General features: G+C 40.3%; 1 protein-coding gene and 1 long non-coding RNA gene across 5 annotated transcripts in view; one reads left to right on the top strand and one right to left on the bottom strand.

Moving 5' to 3' along the window:
* Window positions 1–14,532, bottom strand: part of LOC119487386 — a 32,741-nt gene extending 18,209 nt beyond the window's left edge. The window contains exon 1 of the long non-coding RNA XR_005206696.1: window positions 14,060–14,532. This is a non-coding gene — a long non-coding RNA (uncharacterized LOC119487386). The remainder of the gene's footprint in view (window positions 1–14,059) is intronic.
* LOC119487351 (cingulin-like protein 1) lies at window positions 1,098–16,377 on the top strand. Of its 4 annotated transcripts, none has more exons than XM_037768154.1 (19): window positions 1,098–1,181; window positions 3,927–4,848; window positions 4,922–5,016; window positions 6,256–6,358; window positions 6,463–6,558; window positions 6,639–6,787; window positions 7,443–7,584; window positions 7,673–7,885; window positions 7,962–8,168; window positions 8,819–8,923; window positions 9,459–9,611; window positions 9,776–9,946; window positions 10,190–10,342; window positions 11,836–11,925; window positions 14,539–14,622; window positions 15,121–15,245; window positions 15,495–15,603; window positions 15,685–15,848; window positions 15,938–16,377. In XM_037768154.1, the coding sequence occupies exons 1-19, from the start codon at window positions 1,099–1,101 to the stop codon at window positions 16,014–16,016; spliced, it is 3,243 nt and encodes a 1,080-aa protein (XP_037624082.1). In that variant the 5' UTR covers window position 1,098; the 3' UTR covers window positions 16,017–16,377. The 4 variants fall into 4 exon arrangements, with proteins under 4 accessions (XP_037624082.1, XP_037624080.1, XP_037624084.1 ...); XM_037768152.1 differs by having other exon boundaries at window positions 1,099–1,181; window positions 3,924–4,848; XM_037768156.1 differs by having other exon boundaries at window positions 1,175–1,279.
* Window positions 16,378–16,554: the final 177 nt, after the last annotated feature.

Consider the following 16,554-nt stretch of genomic DNA (forward strand, 5'->3'; position numbering starts at 1 on the left):
ATAAAGTTATCAAAGTGATGAATGTGAAGTGACAAAGTTCCAAAAGAGACCAAATAGTTGGTAGTTACTGATCACAAAAACATAAAATAGCATCAACACATTTAGCAAAGCCTGAGCTCTATGAAAGCAAAGACCAAACATTATAAACTACATCAGCAAAAAGAAACTGTTCTCACAAACTTGCTGTTAAATGCTACAAAATTACAATCTAGAAAATTGCCCAGAATCAAGGTCACCCTACAGCATACTAGTGAGAATCAAGGTCACCCTACAGCATACTAGTGAGAATCAAGGTCACCCTACAGCATACTAGTGAGAATCAAGGTCACCCTACAGCATGCTAGTGGCCTAGAGGTTTAAGGGGCTGACCATGTAATCCTATAACGTTCCAGGTTTGACTCTGGGGAGCTTTGTTACCTGTCTTCCCCCGTCCAGCAGATTAGACTGTTGTCAGGCTATTCAGCAGGCGTTATCAGTCGCTATAAGCCCCATAGATGTGGGTCAACAGGGGCCTACTATACCAACAAGGTTAAAGAACACGACAGCGACCTCTAGAGACCGTAGTAATTATGACAGGAGCAGAATTAGAAGTCAGGAGTTGTAGCACAGACCGTGTAAAACAGAACTTTCACCCAGGAGACTGGAGTTTGAAACCAACGATGTGTAGTTTTGTGTGTAGTTATTTTAATATGCTGAAAGGTTATTATGGAATTTTTGTCAAACGATGCCAAAAGTATTTAGTAGATAGTAAATAGTCTAAGTAACATTTTGAAAGTAGGACTTTTACTATTAACAGAGTACTCCTACACTGTGGTAACCTACTGCTATACTTTTACTTCAGTAAAACATCCGAGTATAAGTTCTTCCACCACTGGCTACTAAACAACAAACATCTGCATGTCCTTAAACTGTTTATGGGAACTTCATCCCTCTGTCTTTGTTAGTCATATTTCACAATATTACATTGTGATAAATAAAGATCCTATTGTTCGCATCATTAGTTTACTATAAATTAATATATTTCATCATAGCAGCAGAAAGTCATCTGGTTTGAATATATGTGACACAGAGCTGGCAGTGAACGCCCCTCAGAGCAGGATGGTGAGGAGGAGGAGGAGGAGGAGGAAGAGGAAGAGGAGGAGGAGGCTGTTCAGCACTCAGACGGGACTCTCAGGCAGCGGGTAGGCTTCAGCTCTGATATCTTTATAACGCATGTTTCCTTAAAATAACAACTCAACATTGCTTCTCCAGAGACTCGGTGCGTCTGCAGGGCTCAGTGGTGAGTTCAGGGACCTTCATGTACTTTATTTTGTCATGTTTCTTTCTTCATCTGTCAGTATGAAGCTGTGGTTGTTTTGTGATAGATGTTGATTGATGTTCCTGGTTGGCTAGCCTATTATGTTTTTCGCAAACTTTGTTTATTGTTAAAAGTGTAAAAAGTGAAGTTCATCAAGTAGAAACCGGATAAACGCAGATCTACCTGTAGCTTTTATTATGGGATTCACTCATAAATAACACGCTTATTAGGTTCACGTAGAAGTTAAAAAGTGTGATGCCAAAATAAAAAAAATTATAAAATAAAAATATTTAGGGTATTATATTGGACAAATACATAGAAACTTGATTTGGACTATTTTTCTTAAATCACACTTTATATATGTATAAGCTGTAAATAGTGGCGTTATTAATGGCTAATAAATAATTTACTAATGTTTCATGGAAGAGTAAGCTATTAATAAGAACATCAGTCGGGTTGCCAGGTTGTACAAAATCCTCCTCCAGCATGACACTGGTGTTAGGGCTGCAAGTAACGATAGTATTAGTTGTTTGCTCTATAAAATGTCAGAAAATGGTGAAAAATGTTTCCCATAGCACAAGATGACGTCCTCAGATGTCTTGTTTTGTCCATAACTCAAATATATTCAGCTTACTGTCATAGAGTAAAGAAACCAGAAAATATTCACATTTAAGAAGCTGGAATCAGAAAAAAATGACTTTTATTTCTTTAAAAAATACTCAATCTGATTAATCAATTATCAAAATAGTTGGCTATTATTTTAATTGTTGACAACTAATCGATTAATCGTTGCAGCTCTACATGGTATAGCTCCTAAATTGACTGTTCGACTGTTAAGTAGCCAATGTTGATAACTTTAAGTAGGCAAACAGTCCATTTGAGGGGACTACAACCTGGCAACCCAAAAGTTGTGCTTGTTAATGGCTTAGAAGTGATCTATAAAGTATTCATAAATCATGTGTTAACATTATTAAAGCAATTATAGAACCCTTTGTAAAGGGTGCCTCAATAGAAACTGGTACCAGTAGGCTATTTTTTTCTGAACATACTTATTATTATAAATGACCTGTTGTGTTATTAAATAGGGCTGCAACTAACGAATATTTTCATTGTCGATTAATCTGTTGATTATTTTCTCGATTAATCGATTAGTTGTTTGGTCTATAAAATGTCAGAAAATGGTGAAACATGTCGATCAGTGTTTCCCAAAGCCCAAGATGACGTCCTCAAATGTTCTTGTTTTGTCCACAACTAAAAGATATTCAGTTTACTGTCATAGAGGAGTAAAGAAACCAGAAAATATTCACATTTAAGAAGCTGGAATCAGAGAAATTACTTTTTTTTCTTAAAAAAAAATACTCAATCTGATTAATCAATTATCAAAATAGTTGGAGATTAATTTAATAATTGACAACTAATCGATTAATCATTGCAGCTTTAAAGGGAACTAGATTTGGACAAATATATTTCCGTCTTAAAGCACATTTCATAAGCTGTAATTAGTGGCATTATTAATGGCTAATAAATAATTTACTAATGTTTCATGGAACAGTTATAAGCTATTAATAAGAACATAATTTGGTTTGCCAGGTTGTACAAAACCCTCGTGCGACGCATGAAACATGGAATAGCTCTTTAATTGACTGTATGACTGTTGTCAAGTAGTCAATGTTAATAACTTAAAGTTAAATGGATTTTGGAGGTGAAACAGTCCATTTGAGGGGACTTCCTGATTAATTTAAGAGTTTGCTTCAAGGACAAAGCAACTATCATGCTGGAGGAGGATTTCCTACAACCTGGCAAACCAAAAGTTGCTCTTGTTCATGGCTTACAACTGATCTATTAAACATTAGTAAGTTATCTATTAATAACGCCAATAATTACAGTTTATAAACCTTTTATAACGTGTGCTTTAAGAAGACAAATATTTGTCCAAATCAATCAAGTTCTTATGCATTTGTCTAATATATTAAATATGTTTTTCTTATATTATTTGTATTTATATTATCTATCTATCTATATCTATATCTATCTATAAAGCTTTCGTAAATCATGTATTAACATTATTAAAGCAATTAAAGAACCCTTTGTAAAGTGAACCCTTTAGAAAGTGGTAGCCTACTAACATATTTTTTCTGAATTGACTTATTATAATTGAGCTGTTGTGTTATTAATCAATTAAAGCGACCACCATACTCAGGATGGTGCTCTTTAGAAGACACCGTTTTGTCTGCTGCACAACGCCTCCTGTGTTCTTGCGTTTCAGCCTCACAGTAACATATTTGTTGACAAACACTTTCCTCGAGTGTCATACCATGAAGTGGGTGACGACACCTCGGAGACCCCGGCCAGTTGTGGTCGTCATGCGCTCGTACAATAGTACCCTGTCATGAGCACACTGAAGGAGCTGTTTTCATTGCACAGCAATATCAGGCTCTCGTCAGTGTCCATTTATTGTGTCTTTATGTCGGCCGAGCGCAGCTGTGTGGAGGAGCTCCCTGGTTGTCTGTCCCAGTGTGGCTCTGAGCCTGCTCCAATGTTGTGTAAATACCAACCTCAGTCTCCAGTTCCCATGCAGAGTCAGTGTCATTTTTAACATGCCGGTTTCTTCGTCTGTTGCATCCAGCAGAGTCACGATGGAGTCCCACAGACTGAGCGGCTCTCCGGACGTCAGGATACAGAGGAGCTACGTGCACAGTCCCAGAGGAGGCCAGGACAACCATTTTGGAGTCCGGGTGCAGATCCAAGGGATTAAAGGTCAACCCTATGTGGTTCTGAACAGTTCTGGCCAGGAGATCCACCGGGACGTCTCAGTCATCACTCACCAGGCGGGGTACAATCCCGGCATGGTGAGAAGGTCTGTGGACGAAAGACACCCTCCCTCTGAGTCCACCTCCTCCGCGTTTCATTATCAGAAACACCCAGAAATCCTGAGACCTTACGACCCTGAAAGTAATAACCTAAACGTAGTCCTTCCTTCAACGGCTTCAGTCGCCCGATCCGGACAGCTAAACACCAGCCCTCTTCCTGAGACTGTGAACAAACCCAGGATCCCTCTGCCTGCCGAGGGCCCAGTGGGAGACCAGGGTGAGGTGACACCTCCCTCAGGTAGACAAGTCCCTGCAAGGTCCCCAAACTCAGTGGAAACAGACTCCTTCATATCTGTCGGGAAGCTAATAAGCCAGTTCAACACCACTCAGCGGAGAGGACGGGGAGGCCCGAGGAACCGGTTGGACCCGGAGCAGTGTCGAAGGTCCCGCAGCGTGGACAGCGGCCGAACCTCAGACTCCTCATCCTCCTCCTCTTCCTCCAGCAGAGCCTCGTCTCTGAAGGGCGTCAGGGGCGAGACCCCGGGTGAGATGTATCCTCCGGGGTCAGCCAGGGCTCGACTCCTCGGCGGAGAGGCCTCTTTGGCGAGGGAGGAGAACAAGCCTGTCACGCTGCTTATAGGACATCATGGAAAAGAGACGTTGTCTCCACATGCTGCTAAACTCCTTCACAGAGCAGAGAAACCATGTAGTGACCAGACTGACGATGAAAGAGACGCACAGGTAAAGTGATTTGCGCCAGGGCACCATTGTCATTTTAAAGGGTGTATTTATTTGCTGTATATTCTCTAACCAGGTCACTCCTGATCTTCTGAAAGGACAGCAAGAGGTCTCAGTAGACCCACCTGAAGACACAACCAAACAAATACTGTTCACCTACCTCAAGGATGGGTAAGTGCCCCTCAGCACTCAGCACTTTTAGTTAAAGGAATAGTTTGACATTTTGGGAAATATGGTTATTTGCTTTCTTGCTGATCGTTAGATGAGAGGAGTGATACCACTCTCATGTCTGTACCAAAAATATGAAGCTACAGCCAGCAGCTAGCTTAGCATGTAAGAGCAAGGCCACTTTATTTGCATTGCACCTTTTAAACCCAGAACAAAGTGGTTTACACACGCTTTAACAAAATGCTAAATAAAATCAATTAAAATATAATTCTATTTTTAAAAAGACTAATGGTTACAAAATCCACTTACCAGCACTGGGGCTGCACAATATATCATTTTTTAATCGTCATCGCAATGTCAACTTGAAGCAAAGATAGTGACATTGCACTCAGGGAATTTTTTTGAGTTAGTTGAAAGAGAGCATCAGTAGAAAACTGCACTTTAAAATGTAACCATTATTCTTTTTTTTGGTGCCTTTTGTGCTCAGTGCAATGTTCAATTTGTTCAATAAAAGAATGTTAGAAATAGATTTTAATTCAACAAGCAATTTGTATTTCAGCAGTATACTGAAAGCAGCAGAAAGGCAGGCAACGGAGTACACTTTAATGTTGCAAGTAATATCCTTATCACGATATTCAACTGTTTTTGCATATCACATATTTTCCTCCTATCGTGCAGCAACTATTAACCAGCACCTCTAAAAGGTCACCAGTTAACTCGTATAATAAATGAAGGGTAGAAATGAGAAGCTGTAGTTTTACAAGGGGGTTGCATTCTGGATTATTTCTTGTCCGGGTGCAGTAACTATCTAGAGTCAAACAAAAGAGATGTGAAGTGTTAATTAGTGAGTTTTAGATGTGCTGGTAGGCAGATTTTGTTACCTTTGGACAGAGTCAGACTAGCTGTTTTGGTGGTTGTGATCATGTAATGCAGTCAGATAAGGGGCTTCGGCTCCAGCTGTGTGAGCTCACGCAGCAGTCAGGAATGCAGAGCATGTACTGGTTTCCACTGATAAAATAAATTCTCCACATGGAAAGTTTTTACGATTCATCGGTGGCATTTTGAAAATATGTGCTGAAGTAGAGCTATTATTCATTAAATGCTATGTACCTGGATTAGGCAGGTTGAGCTGAGACGTCCTGCACTGCCATGTCTTTGTTTAACAACTGACTCAATGTTATTTTACATTACCCGCGGCCAGAACTGTTTGAGTGTTTGTGAACTATTTTTCTTGCTTCTCAGGACGACTGATGACGACTCCACCACTGAGAAGAAAGTCACCCTGCTGCTTGAAAGGGTCAACAAGGTCAAGTGGAAGACTGCTGAAAATGTGGAGGAGGAGGAAGTGTGTGTTGGGATGAGATGTTTGCCAGCGCTGATCACTGTTGAGCATCATTTAATGTCTTTGTGTCTGAAACTAACGATGATTTTGGGCGTCTCCTTTTTTAGGATTATTCAGCCGAGGTGAAGTTTTTGCAGGAGAAGCAGACAGAGCTGGAGGAAGAAGTGTCTGAATTAAAGCAAAAACTGGAAACAGAGATTAAGGTATAGTGAAATCCCATCCTGCTGATTCACCTCTAAAACACTTCCTGTTCCTGTGGTCTGATGTCGTTTGTTTTGCGCAGAATGAGAAGACTCTAGCCAAGGCTTGTGAAAAGGCCAGGACAGAGAAGAAAAAACTTCAGGAAGAGTTGGCCAGAAGTCAGGAGGAGCTTTGCAAACTCAGCGACAGACTGGCTGAGGTCGAGGCCGAACTTCAGTCCACCAAACGGGAGTAAGAATCTGACCTCTGAGTCATTCTACAGAGTTTACAATGAAAAATGTGCTTTGTAAAAACATGCAAATCTTGTCAGATAAATGAGGGCTTCCACTGAGCAAGGTGTCTAATTTCAAACCCTCCAAATTTCATCCATTAAAGACTGGAAACAGGAGCTTTTTCCACCTGTATCCAGCCTTTATGCTAAGCTAAGCCAACTGGCTGCGGCTTCATATTTAACGGACAGATATGAGAGTGGTATCTAGCTTCTCTTCTAACTCTCTGCAAGAAAACGAATAAACGTATTCCCCAAAATGTCAAACTCCTCCTTTAAATAATTCTTGCGTCGCAAAACAAAGTGTATCAAACAAAGTTCAGTGTTCAGTTCAGAACTAAATCAAATGCCTCAATGCTTTGTTCCACTTTCTTTAACTAAGCTTCTGCTCATACTCATTCAAGTGAACTGTGATGTGTGATCTGATGAAGGTCATTTGACCGAGAGCAGGGTCAAATACCAGTGGGATTAAGTGTGCAGATATCCTTTTTTGTTATCTAGCTCTATCAAACCCTTTTTTCAAAACGCTTTTTTGCAAAGCACAGTAAACAGGCTTCTTTCCTTGATCTAAAATATGAAACTAAAATATATCCGTCTGTCCTGCCTGTATGTTGTCAGGCTGACACAGATGAAGGCAGAGAGAGACAGATCCAAGACGGAGATGAAAGACCTTCAGCAGCAGCTCTCTGAGATGCACGATGAGCTGGACCAAGCCAAGAGGGCAGAGGTGATAAATACAGAGAAAGAAGTCCTTCTGGAGGTAAATGAAACCACATGAACAAGATACACCAAAGCTCCTTTACTGGACTCGAGGTAGTGACGTTAATATTTTGATGGATGTCTGTCAGGAAATGGCGCAGCTGCGTGAGGACTTTCAGGAGATGCTGCAGGTGAAGGAGGAGCAGGAAGAGGTGGTGCACCGCAGGGAGAGGGAGCTCAACGCCCTGAAGGGGGCGCTCAAAGAGGAGGTGGAGACCCACGACACATACATGGCCGCTCTGAAGGATGAATTTGAAACTGAGCTTGAAAAGCTGCTCAGGGAGTTAGAGCTGGCTAAAGAGGTAAAGACGTGCATCTCTACTGTTTCTACAAGCTAAAACATGGTTTCATGGTTTATTATTGCGTCCTGTCTCCCAGAGCAGTGCTCTGCTGGGTCAAGAGAAGGTTGAAGCAGAGGAGGAGAGAGGTCTAGCGAAGGAGCAGCTGGAGGACCTGAGCCAGGACAGAGATCAGCTGAGATGGAAGGTGCAGGAGCTGAACAACAAGGTGGATCAGCTGAGTCAAACCATCCAGGAGTCTAAAGCCACGGAGAGACTGCTGGAGCAGAGAGCAAAGCAACTGGAGGTGGGACAACTGATTAGTTTATTTCTAGATGTCTTTAATAGGGCTGTCAATCGGTTAAAATAGTTAATCGCACAGTTTTTATCTGTTCAAAATGTACCTTAAAGAGGAGATTTGTCAAGTATTTAATACTCTTATTAACATGGGAGTGGACAAATATGTTTGCTTTATGCAAATGTATGTATCTATTTATTATTGGAAATCAATCAACAACACAAAATAATGATAAATATTGTCCAGAGACCATCACAGGTACTGCATTTAGCATAAAAAATATGCTCAAATTATAACATGGCAAACTGAAGCCCAAAGGCAACAACAGCTGTCAGTGTGTCAGTGTGCTGACAGACTCGTGGGTACCCATAGAACCCATTTTCATTCACATATCTTGAGGTCAGAGGTCAAGGGACCCCTTTGAAAATGGCCATGCGTGGTTGGTACTAATGGATACCTTGGGTTGTCTAGTTTCATATGATACCAGTACCTTCACTCTAGCTTTAAAACTGAGCCAGCTACAACCTCTGAAAGATCGATTGCGTTAATAAGTGGCGTTATCGTGTTAACGTTGACAGCCCTAGTTTTTAAATCAACATTTATCTTCCTGATGTGGTCTACTCAGCTATGTATATCCCGATGTTTTCCTTGTTCCCCAGAGAGAAAGGCAGCAGGTTGAGGAAGTGCTGACAGACGTGAGGAGGAACGAGGAAGAGATGGGTCAGTCTAACCAGTCGCTGCTCACTCGCTTGGAGGACGTGCAGGTAAAGAGAGGTCGCCTTTAGCTTTGATTGCTATAGGGCTTTAAATCACAAGTTGCATTGATTCTTTGGACAACGATACGATATTTGCTGATATCACAATGTCTGCCACGATACGATTTTGATTCAATTCAGGGGCTGTGATCGGTATTAGACGATATCCTATTTAACACACATCAGTTACATTTCTATAAACTCACAAAAGGCAACTAAAATATGATTTGACAATTTTATTACTGGGTTCTGTAGGAATGAGGTGCGGTTGGACAGAAATCGTGTCACAGATGTGCCATGGGAATTTGAAAGTAAAGGCGTATCTTATAGATGATATGTATCGTTGTTTTCACTATGCATATATTGATCCAGATCGTTACACCCCTATCGGTTGCACTGTGGTGGTCTAGTGGTCTAAGATGCATACCATGTAACTGCAACGTAATTTGCTGCATGCCATCCTCTCTCTCTTCATGTTTCTTGCCTTTTTATCCATGCTCGGAAGCTCACGGTCATCCCGTTTCCTTTGGTTTTTCCTTCCCAGGGTAAGCTGACCCGGCTAAATCATGAGCACAGGGAGCTGAAGGAGAAGCTTAAGGAGGAGAGGAGACAAATAGAGGACCTGTGGAGGACAAAAACTGAGCTGGAGGACGAGAGGAGGCTGCAGGATCGGAATGTGGAGCAACTGCAGAGGAAGGTGAGAGCTGGACTATTTATTGGGCCCTATGGCAACATGAAAATCTGTTATCTTAACCCATGAGATCAGCAGAAACAGCTGATATTTCTTGTGCTTGGATAGCCTTGTCCACATTCCCAAAGAGGTCCACTTATCTGACTGTAGCAGCTCTTTGTTTATCTCAGATGAACAGCATTATGGAGGAGTGCGAGGCGTCTACAGATGTACTTCAGAACGAGGTCGACGAGGCTAGAGAGAAGAGCCAGAGGGAGTTGGACGAGCTGCGGAGACAGCTGCAGGAAAAGGGAGTAGAGCTGGAGAAATCCCGACAGGCAGCCAAAAAACTTCAGGAAGAGGTGTGGTACTCATTGTCTCTCTGATTCATCCGCATGTGAGTCACCAATAAAATGAAATGTAAACTCACCACCCGGATGGAAAAGGAGTTGTGTCCCTTTGTTTGAGTATTTTTCTTCTTAGTAGTCTAATAATTCTGCTTTTGTTTAATAAAGTAGGATTGATTGACCATGACCTAATAGCAGACGTTGCATGTTACCTTATCTTACGGTGTGTGTTTACTCTGTGTTCTGTTATGTGTTCAGCTGCTTCCTCTGGAGGAGGATCTGCGTCGGTGTCGCCGGGAGCAGCAGGAGGCCCAGCTGAGGGGCCGGCAGCTGGAGCAGAGGGCGGAGGAGCTGGAGGAGAAAAACGTAGCCACGACGGGAGAGCGAGAGCGCCAGCTCAAACTCATGGAGGTAAATGTCTCGGCAACCTTAACTTCTTTGGAAACTTTTAGAAAGAATGGTAACAATTGATCCAGCAGAGACAGAGATACCCTGACTTTTAGTCTCTAGTGTGCTCAAAACACTGGATCCTAAATTTCATCTTTCATTAGACGTTCTCTGACTGGTCTTCCCCAGTTTGCAATGCAAGGTTTCTGTTATCAATCTGTGTCACCACGACCAAAATGACTTCTCAGACTTTGGAAACCTCCCTCCAGAGTCACAGATGTTCCACAGTTGTTAGTGCTGCTAACCTGAACATGTGCCCCTTTGAGATGCTGTCACAAGATAAACATGCATCCAAATATAATAATAGTATATACAGTACATAGGTATACTTTGTCACAGTGCAGGATGTACAAAAATAATACACATTCCCATCAACATGAATCAATGGTTGTTTATGGATGAAAAGAGAAATAAAAAGAAGAAAAACTAGATCATCACAGCACAGCGATCTGACCACTTTAAAAGTCTTGTAGTGTGAACCCGGCTTTAGATGACAACAGCAGTGTTCCCTGCATAATAATATACTGTGTTTATGTTAGGGCTGCACAATTAATCAAAATACTAGCCTATTGCAATTTTCAAATCACAATATTTGTCGAAATGTGTCAAAATACCATTTTAAATTAAATATTGTGGTGCTGCAGATATGTCTTGGCCTACACATTTAATTCTACAGACTTAAGAAAACAACTTCATTTGGTACAGATCCCCGCAAAAAAAATAAAAATAATCACACCGTGATCATGTTTTTCAATGAACATGAGAATAATGATGTAAAAATTATCATTCTCTCTAATATCTCAAAACATAACGCAATTGCAATATCAGTCAAAATAATTGCAATTAGATATTTTTTTCAAAATTGTGCAGCCCTAATAGATGTTCTGCTTGTAAACTGATGATTATCTGGAGCTGTACTTCCTCTCATTCGATTCCTCACAGTCCAACACGCTTCACTTTATCACCTTCTTAATCTGTTCAGGTGCCAGTACTTGCACTCATCTGTTCCTGTGAACGATGAGGTTGCTTAAAAGAGCCACAGCAACAACATCTCATAACTCAGCATTGTTTGTCCTGCTGATGACAAAACATGTGACACCAGTGTGATCACTGTTGACACTGCCTATCGACCGAGGAAGCTCCTGTTTACTGTACAAAGTTATCAAACCTGTCTGGGTGTTCTCTTCTTTCACTCTTCTTACACTGTCAAACACTCTCGTCCATTCAGCAGTGAACAAATGTACAAAATCTTAACATAATCACAGGTTTTTTATTATTATCTTTGTCTTACTGCATTTATTCCCACAGCTTTCTTCATATATTATTAAAAATCTGTTTTCTAACCACAGCCTGTAGGGGTAGATTAATCTTGTCCTCTGTGCTTGTAAACATTACAGCTTAATGCAATATATATATTAACTAGATGATGGTTTGTTCATGTGTTCCTCTCCTCTCAGGGACGTATCAGCCAACTAGAAGAGGATCTTAATGATGAGCGCAGCAGTGCCGACCGCCTGATGGAGCGATTCGATAAAACCAAAGAGCAGGCAGGTTCACTCCGTCACTCTATATTAGCTATGAAGAGACAACCTATACGCCCCCTGTCTTCAGTTTGAGCACCCAGCCCTACATCTGGTTTTATCAGAAACAGATTTTTGGGCCAAGTACTCAGATTTCCCCTCAAGACACTTTTTGTTTTGTTTCTGTAACGTTCACTTTGTAACAGTGCTGAAACACGACAGAACCGCACCGACTTCATACATGTTTCTTCATCTCTGACGTCGTCATAAAGAGCCTCACGTCCTCAGTGCGCCTGTAAAAGTAGGCCACCATTCATGGGAGCAAAGCGGCGCAGACTAATTGACACAAAACACATTGCAAAGACAAAAAAACAGCAACCTATTGTGAGCAGCTATTCACACACTCCCTTCACTGGGCCTCTGGATGTTATTAGAGAGAGCGCCTTTAGATCTAATGTGGCGGCTCAGACTAGCATTTCCTCTCATTTCAGGAATTCAGCTGAAAACTTCTCATTTAATCTGAAAGTGCTTGTCAACAGATGCTGCTCTTTTTAATAAGGTACGGTTGTGTTTTTTAGTCAATACATATAAAGTGCAAGCCCATATTTAGCTCTACGGTTAGAAATTGGCATAAAGAATTAGTGGTTCAGTGCCCACGTTTTACACTTACTAACTTACTAAACATTTACGTTATGCTATATATCAGGCCTATTCAATTGACGGCCCGTTGGACGAATCTGGACCTTCAACAACCTCAAAACAGCCTTTAACTCATTTAGAGATAAAAAAAAAAAGTAATAATAATAATGTCTTCTAATAAAAGAGTTTATTCCGGTTCATCAACGTTACCACTCACTTGACGCTGCTAAAAGCAATATCATTGTGTTTTTATTTAAATAACCTGCTTACATTCTAAGTTTTTGGGTGATTACATTGTTTGATTATTAATTTTATCATCATTTTATTAGTAGGTTAATTAACCCATTCCTTAGTTATGTTAATAGTTATGTTAGTCTCTACTAGTTAGTTATGTTAGTCTTGTTAAGCACAGAAATACTTGTTTTCTTTAACCCAGGCTGTTTAAGCAGGGGGAATTTAGGAGAGTCAAACTGGATCAAAAAGATGATAAATGCAACATTTAGTTTATTCAAACAATAATCTACTAAGATTAAAAAGGTGTATTGTTTCCACATATAAATTCCTAGTTTTGGTGATCACAGGAAATGGAAATGTCTGGCCTCTTTACACATCACTGTTTTTTTTTGTTTTTTTTTAAATCTAGCCCTCCGAAAAAAGTAATTGAGCAGGCCTGCTTTATATTATGACTGAATGCCAGAGGTGGAAGAAGTATCAGATACTTTGCCAATAAAATACCAATAAAGCAATGTGAAAATACTTCATTTCATGTAAAAGTCCTGCATGAAAGATCCTACTGGAGTAAAAAGTATTTTCAGCAAAATGTACTTAAAGTATAAAAAGTAAACCCCTGTGACTGACATATTATTAAGATCAAGATTCAAGATTCAAGATTCCTTTATTTGTCATTTTTATGCTCCACATAAAAACGAAATTGTGTTTCTTACATCCACCACTCAGAAATTCAGTGCAAAACAATTGGTGAAAACTATAAAGTAATTAACTAATAATTAAGAGCACTAATAAATAAGCTAAAAGTATGCTAAAAATAGAATAGAATAAATAGTTAATTAAAAAAAAATAATAAATAAATGAATAAAATAATAAAAATTAAATAATTAATGATATTTTTAGATTTGTAATACTGATGCATTAATGTGTAAGCAGAATTTTACTGTTGTACTTTATTTACGTGCGTATATACGTATATAGTTGGATAGTTTAGTCGAGTGATTCCCGAAAAAACAAGATGCATTTATGTTGATATTTATGAAATACTGAATAATTCATCCTCTTTGACTCTCAAACACTTGTGGAAATGAACCCATGTGAGACATTTAGAGGGTAAATGTCTCTTTGGTTGATCTGCTAACAAGTAATAGACATCTGAAACATGACAAGAGGCTCCAACCAGACTGTTTTGTTAGAGGTCTGTTACAGGAATAGCAGGTTTAGACCCAAACACAGATGAAGAGATGAGGAGAGTTTCAATGATGTAGCTAATGACAAAAAAAAACTTACTTACAGCTTGAGTCCAAAGCTTGATGCAGGTAACAGAAGTTAATCCAACACAAACTAGGAATACTGAAGAAAACGAAACACTAGGAACACGACTGGGACGTAGAAACAAGCACCTAAGGCAGGCTACCGGACAAGTGAAACCACACGGTCTAAACACACTAATTAACTAATGAAACACAGGTGAGACAGAAAACAGGAAAAAGACAAAGGCAGGAAGTAAACAAGACATGAGGAGAGTGACTATCAAAATAAAACAGGAAACAGAACTACAAACAAACCCTGGGACCGTGACGGGGTCACGAGGTCAAAAAGGTTTGGATGAATTGTTCAGTAACTGCAGCTGTCAGATAAAAGTAGTGGAGTAGAAGTATTCGTGTCATAAAATGGAAATACTTGTAAAGTACAACTGTCTCAAACTTGAGTAAATGTATGTAGTTACTTTCCACCAATGCTGAATGTTAAAAACTGTTTCCCCCATCTCAGATGGATCAGATGAGGAGCGAGCTGATGCAGGAGAGAGCTGTCAGGCAGGACCTGGAGTGTGACAAGATGAGCCTGGAGAGACAGGTACTCTGACCTCTGACCTCTGACCCCACACAACCTGGACAACAAACCAGACTTCATTTTTTTTTTTTTTTTACAAAAAATTCTCAGTCCACCAACTGACAACAGAGACCATCCTCAATCAGAGACCATACTTGTCAACCCTCACGATTTTCCCGGGAGACTCACGTCTTTCATTGCCCTCTCCCGGTTTCCTCCCGGGGTCACAATCTTCCTGTATTTCTCCCGATTTTCACACCTTTTCTTTTTCGTTGTACTCTATTTTGAGCTTTTATTTTTAGCTTGTTTTTATTTTTTAATCTTTAACGTTTTTTATGTTTTTATAACTGTTTTAATTATGTCTTAATGTTCTTTTGCACTTTGTCGCAATGTTCTTGAATGTTTATGTAAAGCACTTTGAATTGCCCTGTTGCTGAAATGTGCTCTACAAATAAAGCTGCCTTGCCTTACCTTACATTTGGCCTAATTTATGACACTCTTCTGTTTCATTTTGTCCGTCAGAATAAAGACCTGAGGAGCAGAGTGACACATCTGGAAGGATCACAGAGGACCAGCCAGGATTCACTCGTCTCCAAACTCAACAGCCGCATCCAGGAGCTTGAGGAAAGGTTGCAAGGAGAAGAGAGGTGATTTGTCTGCACATTAAATAATGAGCTCTTAACAAAAATAAGTTTGAATTCACCAGTGAAGAATAACACTTTGGATACTGGCTCCATCAGATACTTGATGGTAGCTGTCGAGCGGTGAACCCACTGGTATCACTTTCACCGTGGTTGTAAGAGTGAGAGTATCTCTGGTCCCAAACACACGAAGAAGGTGTTGAGTTACAGGAAGCTGCAGCAGCGATGTGATCTCTTGGTGCTCTCTGCTCTCAGGGACAACAACAGCCTGCAACAAGCAAACCGCAAGCTGGAGCGCAAGGTGAAGGAGATGAAGATGCAGACGGACGAGGAGCACATCAACCTGCAGAGCCAGAGAGACCAGGTATAGAAAATATAAACTTATCAAGTAGTCAGCAAAACTTCAGACTTGTGACTCAATATCTGGCTTTTGTGAACTCTGCAGCTGACTCAGAGACTGAAGACGGCGAAGAGGCAGATGGATGAGGCGGAGGAGGAGATTGAGCGTCTGGAACACGCCAAGAAGAAGGTGCAGAGAGAACTGGACGAGCAGATCGAGTCCAACGAGCAGCTTCACGGCCAACTGAGCACACTGCGGAACGAGATGAGGTGACCACTCACCTTCTGCCACAGCGTTTAATATACAGCGGTACATTAAGTCATGTCGTTCTTTAACTTTATTTTTTTTTCACTAACAGGCGTAAGAGGAAATCACCTCCTCTCATTAAGGTCATGGAGGGCGACGGGAATGACGTGGATGACTTTGGATCTGATTGACTAGCGTATGATAAAAACGAAATGCCGTCCAACAGTCATTTCTGGACTCTATTAAGAAATGTTGGACTTGACTGTGAAAAATCCTTGATTTCATAATTCAACATATTAACAAACTCAGGTGTGATTTCATGATGTTTCCAGTTGTGAATATAGTGGCACCCACAGTCTATGTTGGCACCTTGCCAAGGCTGACCTCTTGTGGCAACATGTATAACTACAACACCTGACAAACTTATATTTTACAATGCAACTGGCTTATTTACCTGTACTCAAAGTGATTAATTTGTTCCCTAAGTTATTGCTTTCCGGTGTGAGTTTATTTTGCAAACTGCAAAACTAATGAATAAATGTGTGAAAGATACGTTCCCAAAATGTACTCATGTTTATACACCTCCAGAAACTCTTCAAAGAAATAAATCCTGCTGAATGTTTGACGACACACACAACTAAAATCCAATTTGAAGTTGCGTTTAATGAGAGTTAAAAAAACCTGTTGTATTTATTGACTGTATTGATTCAGAATCATTTCATCATACAA

The sequence above is a fragment of the Sebastes umbrosus genome, chromosome 4, assembly GCF_015220745.1.
Source record: "Sebastes umbrosus isolate fSebUmb1 chromosome 4, fSebUmb1.pri, whole genome shotgun sequence".
NCBI classification, from domain to species: Eukaryota; Metazoa; Chordata; class Actinopteri; order Perciformes; family Sebastidae; genus Sebastes; species Sebastes umbrosus.